A 17,817-nucleotide genomic window follows, 5' to 3' on the forward strand; every position below is an offset into this window, starting at 1 on the left:
GCTGAGCCGGGCCGGGGCGCGGGGGAGCGGCATCCCTCCGCAGGCCTCGCCGGGGGCAGCCCCCCTCCGTCGCGGCCGTGAGGGGTGACCCCGTGGCCAGGCCTCTCCGGGGGTGTCGTGCCCGAGCGCGGCTGTCGAGTCAGGGGCTCGGTGGGGAGAGAGAGGCCGCTGCCGCCCCTCCCGCGGCGATGGGACGGAAGGCGCCGGGTGCCCCGCGGGGCGCCTTTTGGCAGGGCCCGGGGGAGGCTGACGGACTGACTGGGAGGAGGCTTTCTTTAGGGTGGGTTGCGGGTCTCCGCGTCGCCGGCCTCGGGCGTCAGCGTTGCCTGTATTAAATCTGCGTTACCACTCGTGGATGCTTGCTTACCTGAATTAACTTTAACTTGAGGAATGCTATTTTCTGTACAGAGAGCTGGGGGAGGGAAATCCTTAGCAGACTTGATGAATATCTCCTTACCTACGAAATAAATACTGTTGTCATTTTCATGAAGCTCCACAATGCTGCTTTTCTTTTTTTTTGCTAAATGATGAGGAGGGCATTTTCCGCTTTTGAGCTGGTGATGGAAGAGGTGCGTGCGTTTTGTTGGCTATGGGCTCCAGCAACACAGCACAAGGAAATGCAATGCCCTCTGACCTTTCTTAGTTTCACACTTTCATTTTCCAGCTCCACTAGTTAGAAAAATGAAATTGTAGGTCTTCATTCCCATCGCACTGAGGATTCAAACAGTGATGTGCTTAAGTAGCGTGTATTATCTGTCTACAAGCGGCTGCTTGGTCATCAGTAGGTGAAGATAAGTTTTCATGGATTTGTGATCAACGAGGACATAGTGTACGTACGTTAATGTCAAGCCACGTCCCAGTCCAAGCCCGTGTGGCATCTTTCATGAATGTATTAGATGTTTACACGTACACCTTGCAAGATCCCATCTAGAAAAAATAACTGGGTGGGAATATCTTGCCTAGCTTAACCCGCCCTTCAACAGCCACATAACAACTGTGTAGTGCCAAGGTCTCTACTAACAACCATCTATTGTATAAACATGTGCAATGCCAGGTACATGGAGTTTTGTCATGGCAAAAATATGCTGCTGTGTGTATTAACTGGTTATTCGGATACTAGTTTTGTTAAACGGCAGAGCTGCAGAAGGCATAGGGGTAATTCTGACACTTGATAACGTCACGTAAGTGACTTCTTTAAAATGTTATTGAAAGTAATTTAGTTGTTTGCTCCAAGTCGACTTTTTTTTTTTTTTTCTGGTGAAGTGTACTTTTAGTTTTATATCAGTAATTTTTGTCAGTCATTCTTACACTTTCAGGAAAGTCACAGATCTAAAACCGCAGCCTAATCCACAGATTGACAGAGGCTCTTGGTTGTTATGGCCTTGTCTTGGCTATCAAATATTATAGCAAGTATATCTCTCATGTTTGTACTCTCTGCTCCTTTTTCTGTCTGAATGGCTCAGAATACAGCCTTTTTAGAAAGTGGTGTTCTTCTCACTCTAGAAGTGTATTTTATAGAGGGTAGTATTGTTCAGTTTGCATGGGGTCTTAAAGTTGTGTTTCACAGTGAACAGTACTATGAATTATTGATCTGTGTCATTCAGGACTTGTTTAAGCATTTGTGAAGAACGTTCTGGAATTCAGATTTCACAAAGTCTTGCTTTTCTTACTGAAGTAGAAGTCCAGGGCTAAAATGAGGCAGAATATATAAGATCTTGGTTTCTAGTTATGTATCAGTGCAACGGCCGTAAAAGTGCAAGAAGCAGGATGTCACCAGAGCTAGTTGTCGTGCTTCCTAAGATAAGAAATGGAGTAATGCTTGTATTGGGTTTATTTATGAAACAGAACTTTCTAAGTATGTTTTGGGACAGTCTTGATGCAAAATAGTATACTTTTTTTGAAGTTTGCCTTCAAATGAGCCTATTAAAACAGTCTTTATTTCGTGTTGACATTCATGGTTAGTGCAAAGCTTTCTCATTTCTCAGAAGTGACTTTCTGCCTGCCTGACTCATTCTGTGGTCTCATTATTCAGTGGATGTCACATCAGAAGTCATATTGGAGGTGATTGTAGTGAACGAATACTGAGTTTATTACACCATCAACTGAACTGGGCAGAAATAAAAGGGTTAGGAAAAAATGCTGTCCAGGCATCCCTCAGTGAAAGTATTTTTTGGAGAGGCAAGAGCAATTCTCGATTATGTAGAAAAGGCTCAGTCATGTTTTGGTAAAGCTGAAGCTTTTCACAGCCACAGCTACTGTTTGCTTTCAAATGCTTTGTGTTTGAGATGTTTATTTAGAAAAAATGGCTATAAATTAGGGTAAGAGGGAAGAAAACCACAAAACCTCCAACACAACTGTTGTGTATTTTATCCTAAATTATTTCGCTGGAGATTTTCTTAGGCATTGCATGTGTGAATACTGAGTGTATACGGATATAAATCACTTAATTGCTTCTTTTCAACTGATTTTGTAAACCTGCTCATAGACTTTTTTTCCTCTACGTATTGTAGTTATTCTTATCAGAAATGATGCATCCTAAAGAACAGAAATTATTTGAGATCCGTCTTCCTTTCTTTTGACATTGTATTTGAAAGAGTAAATACATATATTTTTAAAGTATGTTTAAAAAGAGAAAATTATAAATTCACCTTGTTTGTGAGTTAACTTGGAATCTAGTACTTTCTACCTAATCATCAGAATGTGCACGTTAGGTTTTCTTTATTCCATCTACCCCCCCCGACCCCCCACCCAATTCCTCCTTACCTATTTATGTACGGTACATAAACGAAGAGGGAGAGAGGAAAAAGCTCACTTTGCTGGAGAAGGTCAATATATTAACATTGTTTATGCAGTATTGCGAGAAAAGTATAATGAAAAGTATAAAACTTAATTTATCGTTACAGTAGGCATGCAGGAAGCAAGTATATCATAATTTAACTGAAATACACTGGCAGTAGTGCAGTTTTATATAGACCTTTCTCTGAACAATCCCATCCTTTTGAATGTATATTCAAATTGCGAAATGGCCTAGAACTGAAATTCAGGGAATGCTAGCTAGAATCAGCATGTCAGTTCAGACATGGGAGGCAAAAGATCTGGCTATCTCTGTGAATAGCTTGAGAGGAAGCTGTGCTCAGTGAGGTGGGGTGGGAAGAACAGAATAGAAGGTAATCCATTATATGCTGCCTTTCAAACCAGTGATGATGATTGTTTGAGTATCGCACTCTTTTCTGTCTCTTTCAGAAACGATACAGAAGATAATAATGAAAAATCTCCCTATCTTGAGAATGGGGCCTTTTTTTGCATAGTTCCAACTTAAGTGTGGAACTTGTCATCAAAGGTATGGGTTTGTGTATGTGTATGTTTGGTTTTGTTTTGTTTTGGGTTGTTTTTTTTATTATAAAAGTGAATAACGTCATGCAGGCAAAATTTAGTCATCAAATTGTAAAAATTTGGGATACATTTCCATTATAGGCATTCTTATTGTTTTCTCCAGAATCTCTCTCACTGCTTATTGCTCGTACATTATACTTAGTAAGTCACTTGGAAACAAGTATTTCAGTACTTCTATCTCTCTGTTTTGTTTGTTGAGCTGTTATTTCCCCTTCTGAGGAAGTGCTGTGAAGTCATGGAATCTCTACTGCTCTGGTAAGATGGAAAACAGATGGATTCTTCAGCAGTCAGCAGTGTTTCTAGCTGCCTCTGGTTTTTTTGGCCTCTCTGTTTCTGTCAGTCTGCATGATTTCCCCTTCATAAATCCATGCTCACTACTCCCAGTCACCTTCCTGTCCTTCACGAGTTTGGAAACAAGTTTCCAGGATTATTTGCTCCACCTTCCCAGGGGTCAGGGTGAGGCTAACAGGCCAGTAGTTGCGTGGATCCTCCTTCTTGCCCTTGAAAACTGGGTTGACACTTGTTTTCTTGAGTCCTGCGGAACCTCACCCATCAGCCTAAAACTTTCAAACGTATTTGACAGCAGCTTCACAATAACAGGGCCAGCTCTCTCAGCACTCATGGTGCCATCTCATCAGGTCCCATGGAGGTGTTATGTCCAGTTTTGTTTAAAGGTTTCTTAATCTGATCCTCCCTCACTCAGAGTAAATCTTTCTTGCTCCAGACTTTCCTACAGGTCTCAGGGGCCTGGGATTCCAGAAAGCAGGTCTTACTCATAAAGAGCAAGGTGACTAAGGCACTTTGACTTTTTTGTATCCTTTCACCACGTACCCTGCCCCATCCAGCAGCGGGCCCACATTTCCCTCAGCCTTCCTTATGCTGCTCACATACCTGTAGAAGACTTTCCTTTTGACCTTCATATCCCTCACCAGATTCAACTCCAGGTGGGCTTTGGCTTTCCTAACCCCATCCCAGTACACCCAAGTGGTGTTTCTGTATCAAGTGTGCGCACACACTTGTTGCAGCCCCGCTTCACCTCTGTTTTGTTGGTAAGATCTCTGTCCACATAGTGTCAGGTGGATCCTGCCCTCCACCTCCTCCCCAGTTCTTGATCCTCAGAGAAAGTCCTATGGATGTAAAAGCTGAGTCCCAGCTTTTGACAGAAGCTGCACAAACACTTGTTGGTCTGCAGGATCTGCCTACTCCTCCTCAAGTCCTTTCCCTTCATCAGCAGGATGAAGGAGACACCACCTCCTCCCCAGGCTCTGGCCTGATAACGCTCCTGGCCTCTCCTGGCTGTATCTGTGGTGCCCCTATGGAAGAGTAGCTGAGGGTAACAGTCTGAGGGCCGGACTGCTACCAGCCTCAGGAACAGCCTGTCCATGGTAACAAGGACCCAAGTCCCTGGCAAGCAGCAAACCTTGCCAGGTGGCAGGTTGGGCTGGCAGAGGTGCCTCTGTCCCTGCAGCAAGGTGTTTCTCACCACTGTTTCTTGCTCTGTCCTGCCCACGCTGCCACAGGACTTGGGCACAGCCAGCTCGGAAGCTTCATTGGACAGAGCTCCTTGTCTTTGCCAGCTGCCAGGGCTCAGAACCTGCTCTGTAGATCAGAGCTGCAAGCAGAGCAGGAACCATCCTCCTGGTGCCGGACCTCACAAGCTCCCAGGCTTTGCCAGACGCAGCATCTCCATGCCCAGCCTGACAAGCTAAGGCTCTGCCTGCTTCCCCTCAGTGCAGTGGGGGTTCATGTAGCTGCAGGGTCTTGGAGGGGTTCTGGTCCATCTCCTTTTCAGCATCCCTAGTGTTGTACAGTCTGGTCACCTCCCACAGCTTCTTTGCTTGATGAGACACATCCTCCATCAGTGCATGCTTAGAAGGATATGAAATGTTTTTTAGTTCTAAACCTGCTGGTTGCCAAAGCTAGCTTACAACAGAGGCACATGAAGAACTGGCAGATTCAGGAGTATAATACTACATCATTTATATGTCTAGAGACTGTACGTATGTGTGTAGTATATTAATACCATGTATACAACAGACTATGATGCATAAATGCTATGTATAATAAAATTTAAAAAAATAGTAAATATAGGCCTAAATAGTTCTTTTTGTGATTATCATGAACTTAAAAACAGTTTTAAGGGCACAGTAGCTGTGTTCAGTATGCAACATGGGTTTATAAAACAAGTGTTAGCAAATCTGATGCCTTTTTAGGATAAAAATTAGCACTTAATACTCTGCTATACTCGAATGGGAATGCTGTTTTACTAGAAGATAGCAAGCAAAGGGTGATGATAAATACTGCATAGGAGAAGCGTGGAAAAATATCAGCTTATTTGGGTCTGATTTTGACTAGAGATATCTCGAAAAAGAAGGAAACAAGACTAATGAAACTTGTGGGTAATATTAAGCAGAGAAATGGTGAATGCAAGTGAGGATAGACAAACATTAAACAAGTAGAGCAAAACCCCTGGAAACAGAGATGTCTGATAAACAAGGTGAAATTTCAATGCAACAAGTAGAAGGTGAAAGGAGTGGAAGGAAATCCATCTGAAATTGTCAAGTTCCCTGAAGCCCAGAAATCAGGGAGACTAATGTGTAGGAGAGTAGCTTGGAGTTTATGTGTGTGTTGCAGTATTAAGATACGTATATGAAGGCAGCCTGGCAAAAAAACTAACAGTAGTAATCCTTCCCTTGAGGGTTCTGCTGAATAGTGCTTACGACTTCATGCTGCATTTTTATGAAGATCAGTTTATGAAGCTCTGAAGTTCATACTGTAGGACTTGGTGGGGTTTCTTCAGCCTAAACTAAAAAAGAGCCCAGCACACTATCAGAATGGATGTTTTAAGTGTGATTAATAGTGAGAAAACTTACTATTGTATGATACGGCTTAATGATCTACATGAAAGATGTTAGGGTAGTGTGGTTCCTTTCTCTGTTGCTTTGCTATAAATGCCATGAAGGAGGTTTTTTAAGCAGAGAAGAATTACAGATTCCTAGGGAAGCCTGTGACTATTTTAGCATACAAGCTTTTAAAAAAAATCTTCAAATATAGTTGGGAGACTATGATAGGTAGGTAGGATGAATCCTTGTATAACATAAATGATTCCCTGTATTTCTTGTTTGCTTTGCAAACTTTTTATTTTGATGGGAGACTTCTTTTCTGTAATGTTTATATCCTTTGCTGCTGCTATCTTGCTCACAGTTGCTTGCTTTACATATTACTTAATAGTTTTCCCAGGTACTTGTTTTACTTCCATCTTGATGATAAATGTTACTTTTTAGCGAGGTGTAACTAATAAATGAAATCATAAAATGTTTCTCTTCCTGGTACCTGAACAGGGTATGTGAAATGTCTTTAAGTTTTCATTTAATTCCTTAAATACATAGCTGACAGGGGTTTTTTTTCCTATTTGAATGTATGTGGAACCCTGTAGGTTGCATGATATTGGTTGATTTACTCTTTTTTTTTTTTTTTTTTTTTTTTTTTTTTAATCTCTCTAGGATAATCTTTTCTTCCTGGGTCGTGAGAGATTATTAACTGTTTGTGTTCAATGGGACGACGAATTCACTTTGTGGTTGACCCCCAGGGTTGGTGCTGCATGGGCCTGATTATCTTTGTCTGGCTGTACAATACAATCTTCATTCCAAAAGTCATCCTTTTTCCTCACTATGAAGAGGGACATATTTCAGTTGTAGCAATTTTGTGTAAGTCGATTTAGCCCTTTTCTCTACTAGTGAAAATAGTTATCTTTGGGCAGTAGTTAACATGTATGAGAAAGGTCAGAAAATAAAGAATAATGTGAAGGATAAAGATAAAGTATAAGAGTACTGGGATGCATCCTACATATTATGCTCTGAGAAGTTGAGATACTTCATTCATTTCAAAGGTGTTATGGTAAAACTTGTTCATGTGGAAACTGGGGAAAAGCATTAATATGGCTTTCACATCCTGTAGCTAGAACTTGACAGAATTTCAGGCCCACAACTCTTAGTGCTTGTCAGAATTTGGGGTGGTAGTGCTGATGGTTCACAAACTTGAATTTGTCAGCTAATATGAGTTACGCTAATAGGTTTTGCTGGGGAGAAGGCTTGAATTATAACTGAAACCAACTTTAAAGCAAAGATGGACTACTCGAAATGTCTTTTCACATAGAGGCTTTGAGGTGTAGAATGGTGCTTATTTGATAAGACAGTGGAGGAACTTCTTAAATACAGTAGTAGGGTCATAATGGCGTCCTGGTGGTGCTATCAAAACAGTGTTCACTGCTACCATTTCCTGTCCCTCTCCCTTTTTAAGACTGGGGAGTACTTAATATTGTAGACTGTATGGTACCAAAAATATATCTGGAATTGAATGGGAAGGCTGAGTAATTTTCAACTCGGTGCTGGAGCATCTATATTTTTGATGCAGTGTACAGTAGATATTTTGTACACCTGAAAAAGACTAACAAATGCTTATTTATTTTTTCAGGTTATTACTTCTGCTCATTGTTTTGTATAGCTTCATTACTAAGAGCCTCGGTAGCTGATCCAGGAAAGCTACCTGAAAACCCAAAGATACCGATTACAGGTACATAAGGTTGTTTCTATATAATTTGATGTCCTCAAAATAATTAGGAATCAGTTTGATTTTATGAGATTTGATGGAAACCATGAGCTGTCTTTGCTGAAGCCTAATATTGTTAATGAAATTAAAATTGGTATGTTACTGTTTTTATCTTGTACATTTCTAGCACTTCCCCTTGTGTAGACTCAAAACTTCCTTTCAAAACTTCTATTCCGTCAGAAGTTTAGTTATGTAGGAACTTCTGCTAGGAAATTTTTCCATGGGAAGAACTTTTTTTGCATTCTGGGCTTTCAAACATATTGCATATACTTCTAACTTGATAATATTTAATGAAAAGTGTTTAGAGATGATTAGTCATTATAATTCTACAGCTTTTTTCTAAGTAAATTTATAAGACATTGAAAGTGATGGTAGAAGGTACTCTTAAGCTGGATTTTACTTGTGCATTTTTTACAAATTTTTTTCAGTGACTTACATTTGTATGGGCTGTTAACCAAACAAATGTGACGCTAATTATATTGCCTTGCTATAGAGTAGCAACTTAACATGTGACAATTCATTTCTGTTTCTGAATTCCATTTTCTGTGAATCCATCCCACAATTCCCATATGGTATCCGATGCTCCAGAAACTGGAGGAAATTTAAAACCTTAATAATTCTCCACAGAGAAAGCCAATATTTTTGTGAACTGTTTGATGCTATTAAGGTGCTTGTCTAATGCATAGAGCTTTTACATAGCAGTTTAGAATGGAGTAGGGCTATTAAATGGTATGAGCTTTGTCACATAAACAGAAAATACTTTCTGAATGTAGAAAACATATCAAATGCTGTGAGGTGTAAATACTTCAGTCTTGTCTTGCAGCGTGGTGGATGCCAGGAGTAACATTTTGCTCTCTCTTCCTGATGTTAGTGAGAATCTAGGATGATGTGTTTGGAAACATGATTTGTTTAGCATCAGCACTGTTGTTACAGTGGTGTGCACAAACTAGGCAGCAGATAGTCGGAAGAGATGTATCTCCCTGGGATTCAGAAGTGAAACACTGATGTCAGAAAATCTCATGTCAGTGTTCTTTCTGCTCCTGGTAACTGATCCTTTGATCCAGTAAAATGGAAGGTGGGTCAGACTTTGGGTTCTGCAGTCAGAGTTCTTGCTGCAGGAAGAACAACATGGAATCTGCAACCTGAACTGGAGAATGAAGACACTCAGTACAGTTACAGACAGTTGCATTTATGACTGAATGTTCATTTACTTGCAAAATACCAGGACCAGTACAAATTCCCTTTGGGCACAAATGTTTCTTTCTCTTTTAAGGGATCCCTTTGAATAGCTCTCCCACCTCTTCATGCTCCATTCATTTCATATGGCAATGATACTTCATAGATACTTCTGAAGATGGAACACTTAGGCTTGACTATGACATTGATTAATATGATTTGGTGTGTGCTATGTCAGGGGTTTTTTACTTTCTGAAGTAGCACTTCAGTTCTCTGGTATTCTTTAGGTTGACAGGAAGATACATTTTTGCATAGTATAAATTGTATTCAAAAATGAGGTTGGGGTGTTTCTGAACTCTGCTGGTAGCTACCCTATTAGGGAGTGACACCTTTGTGACACTGTATTTATGGGAACAGATTGTAAATCAGTTTCCATCTGGCATTATTACTAGTTTAATGATCTCAGATATTGGGCTTTGTTACTTCCAGTGTCCAAATGTTGTTTTGCAGCAAGAAAGACAACATTAGAGCTGCCTGCAGGTGGCTCAGAAGTGCTAAATTTAACTTTATTTTGTTTACATAGGGACAGTGCTTTACCGTATAAAATTTCAGAATGTCCTACTGTAAAAGCTAAGCTTATTTTTTTTCCCCTGGGATTTAAGAAATTTCTCTGCATCAAAGAACTAGAAACAACTAGTCAAAATATTTAAGATTCTCAGTCATGTACCTATTTTCCTTAAAGACAGAAAATATATGCTTTTGTGAATGGAAGTATTACAGCGTTGGTGTGATTTGTTTCCCATGTGAAGATGAACTTTCTGAATATATAATTTGAATGCTTATTTTCAAAGGCTTCCTCTAATTTGGATGGTGCAATTTGAGATAAATAATAGCTAAGCTGAGCAGTAGTAGGTACTGGTAGTTTCAGCTACTCAGTATCTCTGGAGATCAGCATAAAGAATCTCACATTGGGCATCCAAAAATATTGTATCTTTTTAAATACAAGCCTATTCTCTATCTGTTCTTTGGTTGCCTTATGTGTAAAATTGCATGATGTGAGATGCATGTCTTAAAATGCTTTGAGATGGAAGATGCTCCTGAAGTGTTCATTGTGTATTTTATTTTCGTTAGCTAGCTCTGACAAATTTGAGTAGCAGTATTTCCTCAGGAGGTTTTGGAATGGCAGGGAGATTGTACAATGCTTCTGTCTAGCAGATAGTTTTTTTTCACAGTAGACATGTAAGAAAATAATTGAATTACGGTCTTCCTTGTTTGAGTGACAGCTTTTGTGCTGTAATAATTACTCCCTAGAAAGACATAGGAGGAGAGATGATTTTGGAGAAGAAAACTGGCACAGAGTGGCAGTAATATCTTCCAGTTTAATTAAGATGACAGTAGGAAAAAAGTTTTTTGTATGCTGCTTATATATAAGAATGTAATACAGTAAGATTTTTTTTCTCTTTGAATCACTAGGATATAGATTCATCATGAGCGTGCTGTACTGAGTTTAAATCTCTCTAAAGTGTCTTTCTTTACATTTTAACCTAGAACGAGAATACTGGGAATTATGTAACAAATGCAATATGATGAGACCAAAGCGTTCACACCATTGCAGTCGTTGTGGACATTGCGTGAGGAGGATGGATCACCACTGTCCATGGTAAGACCAGGACATTTGTTCTAACAATCTACTGGTTTAGTGAATCATTTCAAAGTTCATGGTCTTGACTATTGCTCATTTGTCATATTTCTTTCCCAGTAGTGCTTAATCATTTAGGCATTTAGAGCAGGGAAAAAACAGCTTTGAGACTCCTTATGTCTGCAGGTAAAACTTGACAGTAAGAACTGTTGCAGTGTAACATGTTAGCATTGTCAAATTGTTATGTGCCATATAGTTTTGCAAAATTCACATATTTTGTTTAAAGAATTGGAATTTTTACTCCTAAAACTGATCAAAATAATTGATTTGTACATTGAAGATTTATTTCATTTGTTGCAATTTAGTTTCTGATGCTGGAAAAAATTTTGTTTTGTAGGAAATAGACAAATATTTATGTTTCTTGGATTGAAATAAAAGATTACAATTTCAACATAAGAGGCGATGCTCTTTATAATAATAAAAACAGATCATGGTTTCAGACAGTTTTGGGTTTTTAGTTTACCAAATTGCTATGCTAAGTAGAAAATGTTATTGACTCATACCATGCCCCACTTGTCATAGCCTCACTGATTTTGTAGTGAAATTGCTTATTTTAGTGTTCTTTAACTAGTTTCAGTCAAAATGAAGTAACCTGGCTAAAATTGTCTATTTAAACTGATTGTTTGTAGCTTAAAATGAACATAAACATTTCTGTCGGTAGTTCTGAGGTATCATTTCCAGCAAGACAGCAATGATGAACTGCAGAGGACAAAATTGACACCAGGATCCTCCTATGTTGATTTAGCCATTTTTCAAACTACCTTTTTTGTCAATCGCTACTTCTGAAAATAGTGCCAGTATAGTGCTTTTTGTCATTATGGCTTAGCTTGGTACTGCTGTCTGTGCCAATGCTTGTATGAAATTGCACCCCGATCACATTTTTTGCATCAGCATAACTTCTGTGAAGCAGACTAGATGTAGATTTCAAAGATTTTGAATCTCGTGCTTAATATTTCTAGAATCCTTGTGATTCTCTTACTCCTTTATGTTATATGCAGAAGGAGTTTCAGAATAGAGATGCTTGTTTTGTCTTCTGTGTCTTAGGGTCCTTCCTAAGTCATGCTTATTTCTCATTGGGGTATGCTGTGGTCACGTTTATTTCAAACCATTCATTTGTATTTCCAGTTTTTGGACTCAACATAGTTCACAACCAGTGAAATGTGTTGATTTGCAGAAGATAATATGTATTACTGTGAAACTTTGCGGACTTTAAAAAAAAAATTGTTACTTGAGTATTACTTAAAATTGTAGGAGTATCTTTGGTATAGGAAGATACAGAGAAATGTGTCTCCTGTTCTAAGCAGTGATCTCAGTAATGCAACCTACACTTTAAGTGGCAGTATAAGGAAACCATGCTTTACAGTAACTGCCATCTCTAACATAGAGATCATCACTTCGATTAAGGATGGAGTGTTTAGTCAGTAGTTCTTATGTTTGCTCCATAAATAATCATCACTTCTCTTATTCACAATATCATAACTGCGGTGTTAACATCTTTATATTTCTGTGTTTATATATACTCTTTGTTTCTCTACAGGATTAATAATTGTGTTGGTGAAGACAATCATTGGCTGTTTCTACAGCTGTGTTTCTACACTCAGATCCTTAGTTCTTATACGCTGATACTTGATTTCTGCCATTACTACTACTTTTTGCCTCTGAAGAAGGGAAACTGGGTAAGAATCATTTTTCTCTATGAAGTGAATAAATAGCTAGTACTGCAATGTAATTTATTTTGGTATCTAGTTACTACATGTTTATGCTGGCTCAGTTGTTGACAGTGAATAGAGTTCAACTAGATGTATGTTGTCAAGTAAGCAAACTGATTTATGGTAAGTAACACAATATTCTAAAAAGGTATATGATTTCTGTGTGTTAAAAACACAACATTAGTTTTCTTAGAAATCTAGGAAGGGAGGACAGAACCAGTTAGGTTCTTTTAGAAGTGATTAGTGAATACTGGGAAGAAGCAAGGTAACTACTTTAGGTATATTCAAATTTCTTTCTAATCTCTCCAAGGTAAATTTATGCAGCATATATATCTATCCTAAGTCCCTATTTAAAAATGCCGATATTGCCAGAAAAATGAGAAAAAACATATGATCATTCTGAAAGGAGAAAAATCTACATTGGTTGAGAAGCAATATTTTGTGAGAAGCTTTGAAAAGGTCGCGTGGGTTAAGGGAGAATTAAGTTTGGTTTGTTTTATTTGGACTCTATGCCATTATCATATTTCAACATCTTGTCATCAGCAAAACACAGTTGAACATACAGACAGAGAAAATGCAATTGGAATAGATTGGAATAGAGTAAAAATTATGGAATTTCTTCCATTATGGAATTGAAGTTGTAAAGTCTCTGTGTCTGGTACTCATTTATGTCTATTATCTGTTGTGTTCAGAATATTCAAGAGACTTGCTTGAAAGTTGCTGAATACTTGAAAGTGTTAGAACAGCAAAGCTGATATTCTTGCTTTTGAAGAAAATGTTACAAGATCTTGCTCATAAAGAAACATAAAAAATTCTACCCAAAATTTAAAATGGACTTTGTATTTGTACTGGACTATAACAAATATAAGCGCACAAAAGAGAAAACCCTAGAAAACAAATCTAAAACATATTCAAAGTTAGATAACATTCAGGATGTCCTAAGTGAAGAGACTAAGACCATCCCTGAAATTGGTAGTGTACTCTAAATTTTGTTGAGATTTTTTTCCAGTTACTGAAGTGCTGCAGACTTGTTTATTCCACGTTGATGTGACACCCCAGTATACTCTCTGCTGGTGATGTCACACCCGTCTTTCAAGGCTGCTGGAGGCTGGCCACTGGTTGTGGGTGAGGCAAATCCTGTTTTCCATTTTGATGAACAACTTAAGTTTGTTATATTATTTTGTATCCTAAATGGCATAAAATAAGAATATTAAACTTCCTGAAAAAATTTACTTCTGGAAAAGAATGGGGCATAGCCTTCCAAGCCTCTTGTATGCTCCCATATCAGTCTGCAGTAGATGTGATATTCCCAAGAAAGTGTATGTGAAGATGATGTGTCAAAGGAGAGCTGAAAATGTAGGAAGACTGGACTCCTTGGATCATCCAGAACTGATAAAAGTGTTACATTCAAGTTGATAGATACCGGCTTTTTATTATGTGGAATGTACCAAAGTTGAGGATTTTTGCAAATCTCTCTTAAAATAACTTGTATTCTAAAAGAATTTCATTTTTTAGTTTTTTCACCTATATGAATATTTCCATTTAAGTGGTTTAAGGGGCTCTAGAAATATAGAAGAGGGAAGAATTTGCTGTCTGCTTGAAGCATCTTGCCACAGACACTGCCCTGTAAACTGAGACAGACCTGTAGAATGTGTCTCTTAAAATGGAGTACTCATATTTTTCACTTTTTTTCCAGTTTGTTGCAGATAGGCTTTTCGTATTCACTTTGTTTTACAGGCATTGTGAGATTTGAGGGAGCTATTTTGATTTGTTGTAGCTGCATTCAAGTTAAAAGGGATATGAAATTGCAGTCTTTCTGTATTAGTGAAGAAGTCTGTTGTCTAAATAAAATTTCGTATGGATATGTTACGTTTTGGGTTTTTGGAAAGTTAATGTTTTTGAAAGGTAACTAAATGTAAATGCCTTTGCTTCTAGTTTCAGGAGCTTTGTAAACTTATTTTTAATTTATAAACTAAGTTAACTTACTATGTTTCTGGTCAGACTAATCTTACACTTTCCATATTCTGAAGGCTTCCCGTGCACAGGGTTTGCAGGTTTCAAGCACAAGGCCTTCTCAATAATACTGATCTGAATGCTGGATTGGGTACTGCAGTGCATCTAGAAGGAGTGTTATTTTCTGAAGATAAGATCTTTGTATGAAATTGGCAGTGCTTCTCAAATAATATAATTTCATGGTAGAATATTTCCTTTTTATCATGACAGTCCCCTGAATGCTCTAACTTACTTTAAGTAACTACACTGTGTTTAGATAACAAACCCAAGTTCTGTTAGCCTTGCTTTTTAAAAGCGGGATGAAAGGGAACCAATTATTTGCTTGGAGATGGTCTGTGCAAGAGAGGAAAAGGGAACTCATGTTTACTTCAGACAGTTTACAACTTCTAAAGAGGTAATAATAAATAGTTATTAATAATAACAGTTCAAAGAATTAATACGTATGAAACTTTGTTCTTGATGGTTTAACTGTCAAGTCTTTTGGAGAGAGACCTACTTATAATATCTACCCTTTAGAAGATGCCTCCTTTAGGAGGCAGAATACATATGCAATCATTATTTTAACCCAGTTTAATGTAGTTGCCTGAAGAGTGGATCAGGTTCCCATGCTTGGCTGCCTAAATTTACACAGAGTCATGGAAAAAATGGAGTACTTTGTTCTGTTTAGTTTTGTTTAGTTTTAGCTGTGAGGTTTTTGCCTTTATCAATTTGCATATGTGGATACTTCAAATGACACTCTTACTTTTGAAAAAACTGGATCTGTGTTACAGTATCTAACATTCTGTGCGCCAGAGAGAGAAATATGATTACACTGTATAGCAAAACTTAGTAGACACAGCAGATCTGGTCTGTTCAGACCTTTATTAAGTCTAGTATTACATTGAATAGTATTTAGCTTTCTCGTTTTTTCAGTTGCAGGATTGGGGGACCCACACTGAAGAACAGAAAATAAGAATAATTTGTTTGGCTGTCTAGTCAATATATCTTCCTGGAAGATGACATCAGAGTCCCATTAAGCTGATTTTTTAAAAGTATTGCTAAGGATATGATGCTGTATAACTTTGTGCCACAGAATAAGTTATCAGAATTACGTAATTTTGACATCAAATGAATAGGAACACTGAGAAGGTTTGCCTAATATTAGTTAGGTTTTTAGGCAAACATCCTGCAACGTTCTTTTAGTCTTTATATATAAATTAAAGCTGAAGTACCACAGCATTCCAGAGCACACAGTACCTTCTACCTTTCATGGAAGTGATACTCTTTGTCGAAATTTTGGCTGTAACCAAGAGCTTGCATTTTCTGAACCGACAGGGGCTAGTGTTTAGCACACAATCGAAAAAATGGATAGTTTTTTCTAAACAGCCATCTGGAATTACCTTATTTCTGCTGATTAAAAATACTTGTGAATGTTTTGGCAGTGTGCCTTCATCTTAATTTATATTCTTTGGATATAAAATAGTACATGACACAGAAGCTGTAGAATTAAAATTGCTCTTAATGCTGTTGTGAAATAATAATTTTATCACAATACTGATTAATGCATTATGAAAATATGATCACTGTATGCATGTTAGTATTTCCTTTTGAATGAAAGCTTGTGGTTTTAATTTTAGGGTTAAGGAAGAAAAACCCAAACACTTTTAATTAAGTATGCTAAGGTAAGGGTGATAACTTTATAGCTAATGGAGGAAGCCATTTCAATAAAGATACCATCTTTCAGCTTCAGGTCTTATAGCAGAAAATCACTTCATAGTATTCTTGGTGTGTGTAATTGATGCAGTCAGAAAGATGGATTGTGGTTATTACATCTGTTTGTCCAGCAGGAGGAGTACAATTACTGCTGGAAATGAAGGAAGTGGTAATTAAATTGTCTATGTGAGATCTTAGCAGAAGAAAGATATATAATTCAAATAAAACAGCATATGAGTTCCTCTGCTAGCTTTGATGATTTTCAGAGGCTAAGACTGGAACGTTCTTAATTTTGCATCTTCATTAAAAAACATCAAGGTCAGGAAGTCTGCATCTTTTAGGAAGTATTCAATCTGTGGATAGTGAGATGAGAAGAATAAATACTAGTCTTCTCATGACTACAGTTGCTCTCTACATGGCTGTGCTGGCACAGATTCTCGACACAGCTGGTCAAGTAGAAGCAAAAATATATGCTTTGGCAGTACATTTTACCTAATTCATAGAAGGCTTTTAATCTTTTCAGCGAAAGAACCTTTGGTGATACATTCTGTTTGCTAGAAATGTTGCTCAAATGATTGTCATAGCAAAAAACACTGTCATAAAAAAACCTAAACCCCTTTGTTCTGGTTTAGTTTTATTTTGTTCCTGGTTCTGCAGTTATCCGTTGTATATTATGAAAGTTTTGTTACTTAACTAATTTTTAAACTGTTCTGAGCTCTATTGGTAGAGGGGGAAGGAAACATCATGGAAGAGGCATTGTGGCAATATCAGCCTGCTCTGTCTGACACTCAGCTTTCCCAATTCCAAATAAAAGGTGTTGGGAAATATTCACTAGACTTTGTGAGAAGATTCTTTACGGTAATATTTATTTCAATATTATATATTAACATTAATTAAAATCTGGAAATATGTATCATGCAAAGTCCATTTATATTGTAAAGACAATCTAAAGGAAACTTTTTCTTTTAGGGTCATGAAATGACCTACAGGATGTGAGTTTTTAAAAAATTAAAAATACATCAAAATTTTCCTTCTCAGTGTTCTACAAAACCAACCTAACCCTGCTCTCCTCCTGTGTAATTATAAGGACAGCATATGAATATTGAATTAGGCTTAGAAAGTTAATACATTGTCTGTAGAGAAAAGATAGGAGCAACTGAGAGGATAAAATTTTGTTATAACTTACTATACTGGTATTGTCATTTTTATGCAAAGATTGTATGGATTTTCTTAAAGTCTGTTCTAGTCTGAAATTATTTCAAAATTATCACTTTGGATTGAACTCTGTAGGCAACTGGTTTTGGAACCAGAGTGCTATTCCCATTTTCACTTTAAACCAAATCAGTCATGAATCAGACTGGAAAATTACTCATTTAGCAAACCTGAAATAGACCTCAATCAAAAAGTGCTTTACATAAACATCAGTTGTTATTAATAATAAATATCTCTACAAAAGTGCTTATTAGAATGCAGCTCGTGTTCTGTGAATTAATTTTCTTCTTTTATTTTTTTCTTTACATGAGCAAA

The 17,817-nt window shown here is 37.6% G+C and overlaps 1 protein-coding gene across 1 annotated transcript in view; it reads left to right on the forward strand.

Moving 5' to 3' along the window:
• The first annotated feature begins 6,896 nt into the window (after positions 1-6,896).
• The window catches only part of ZDHHC21 (zinc finger, DHHC-type containing 21), a 30,430-nt gene continuing 19,509 nt past the window's right edge, over positions 6,897-17,817 (forward strand). The window contains exons 1-4 of the mRNA XM_010562081.1: positions 6,897-7,100; positions 7,867-7,965; positions 10,726-10,837; positions 12,414-12,552. Coding sequence (XP_010560383.1) covers positions 6,947-7,100; positions 7,867-7,965; positions 10,726-10,837; positions 12,414-12,552 — 504 coding nt within the window. The 5' untranslated portion in view covers positions 6,897-6,946. The remainder of the gene's footprint in view (positions 7,101-7,866; positions 7,966-10,725; positions 10,838-12,413; positions 12,553-17,817) is intronic.

This window comes from Haliaeetus leucocephalus, unplaced genomic scaffold (assembly GCF_000737465.1).
Source record: "Haliaeetus leucocephalus isolate CR32 unplaced genomic scaffold, Haliaeetus_leucocephalus-4.0 Scaffold154, whole genome shotgun sequence".
In the NCBI taxonomy this organism is placed as follows: Eukaryota; Metazoa; Chordata; class Aves; order Accipitriformes; family Accipitridae; genus Haliaeetus; species Haliaeetus leucocephalus.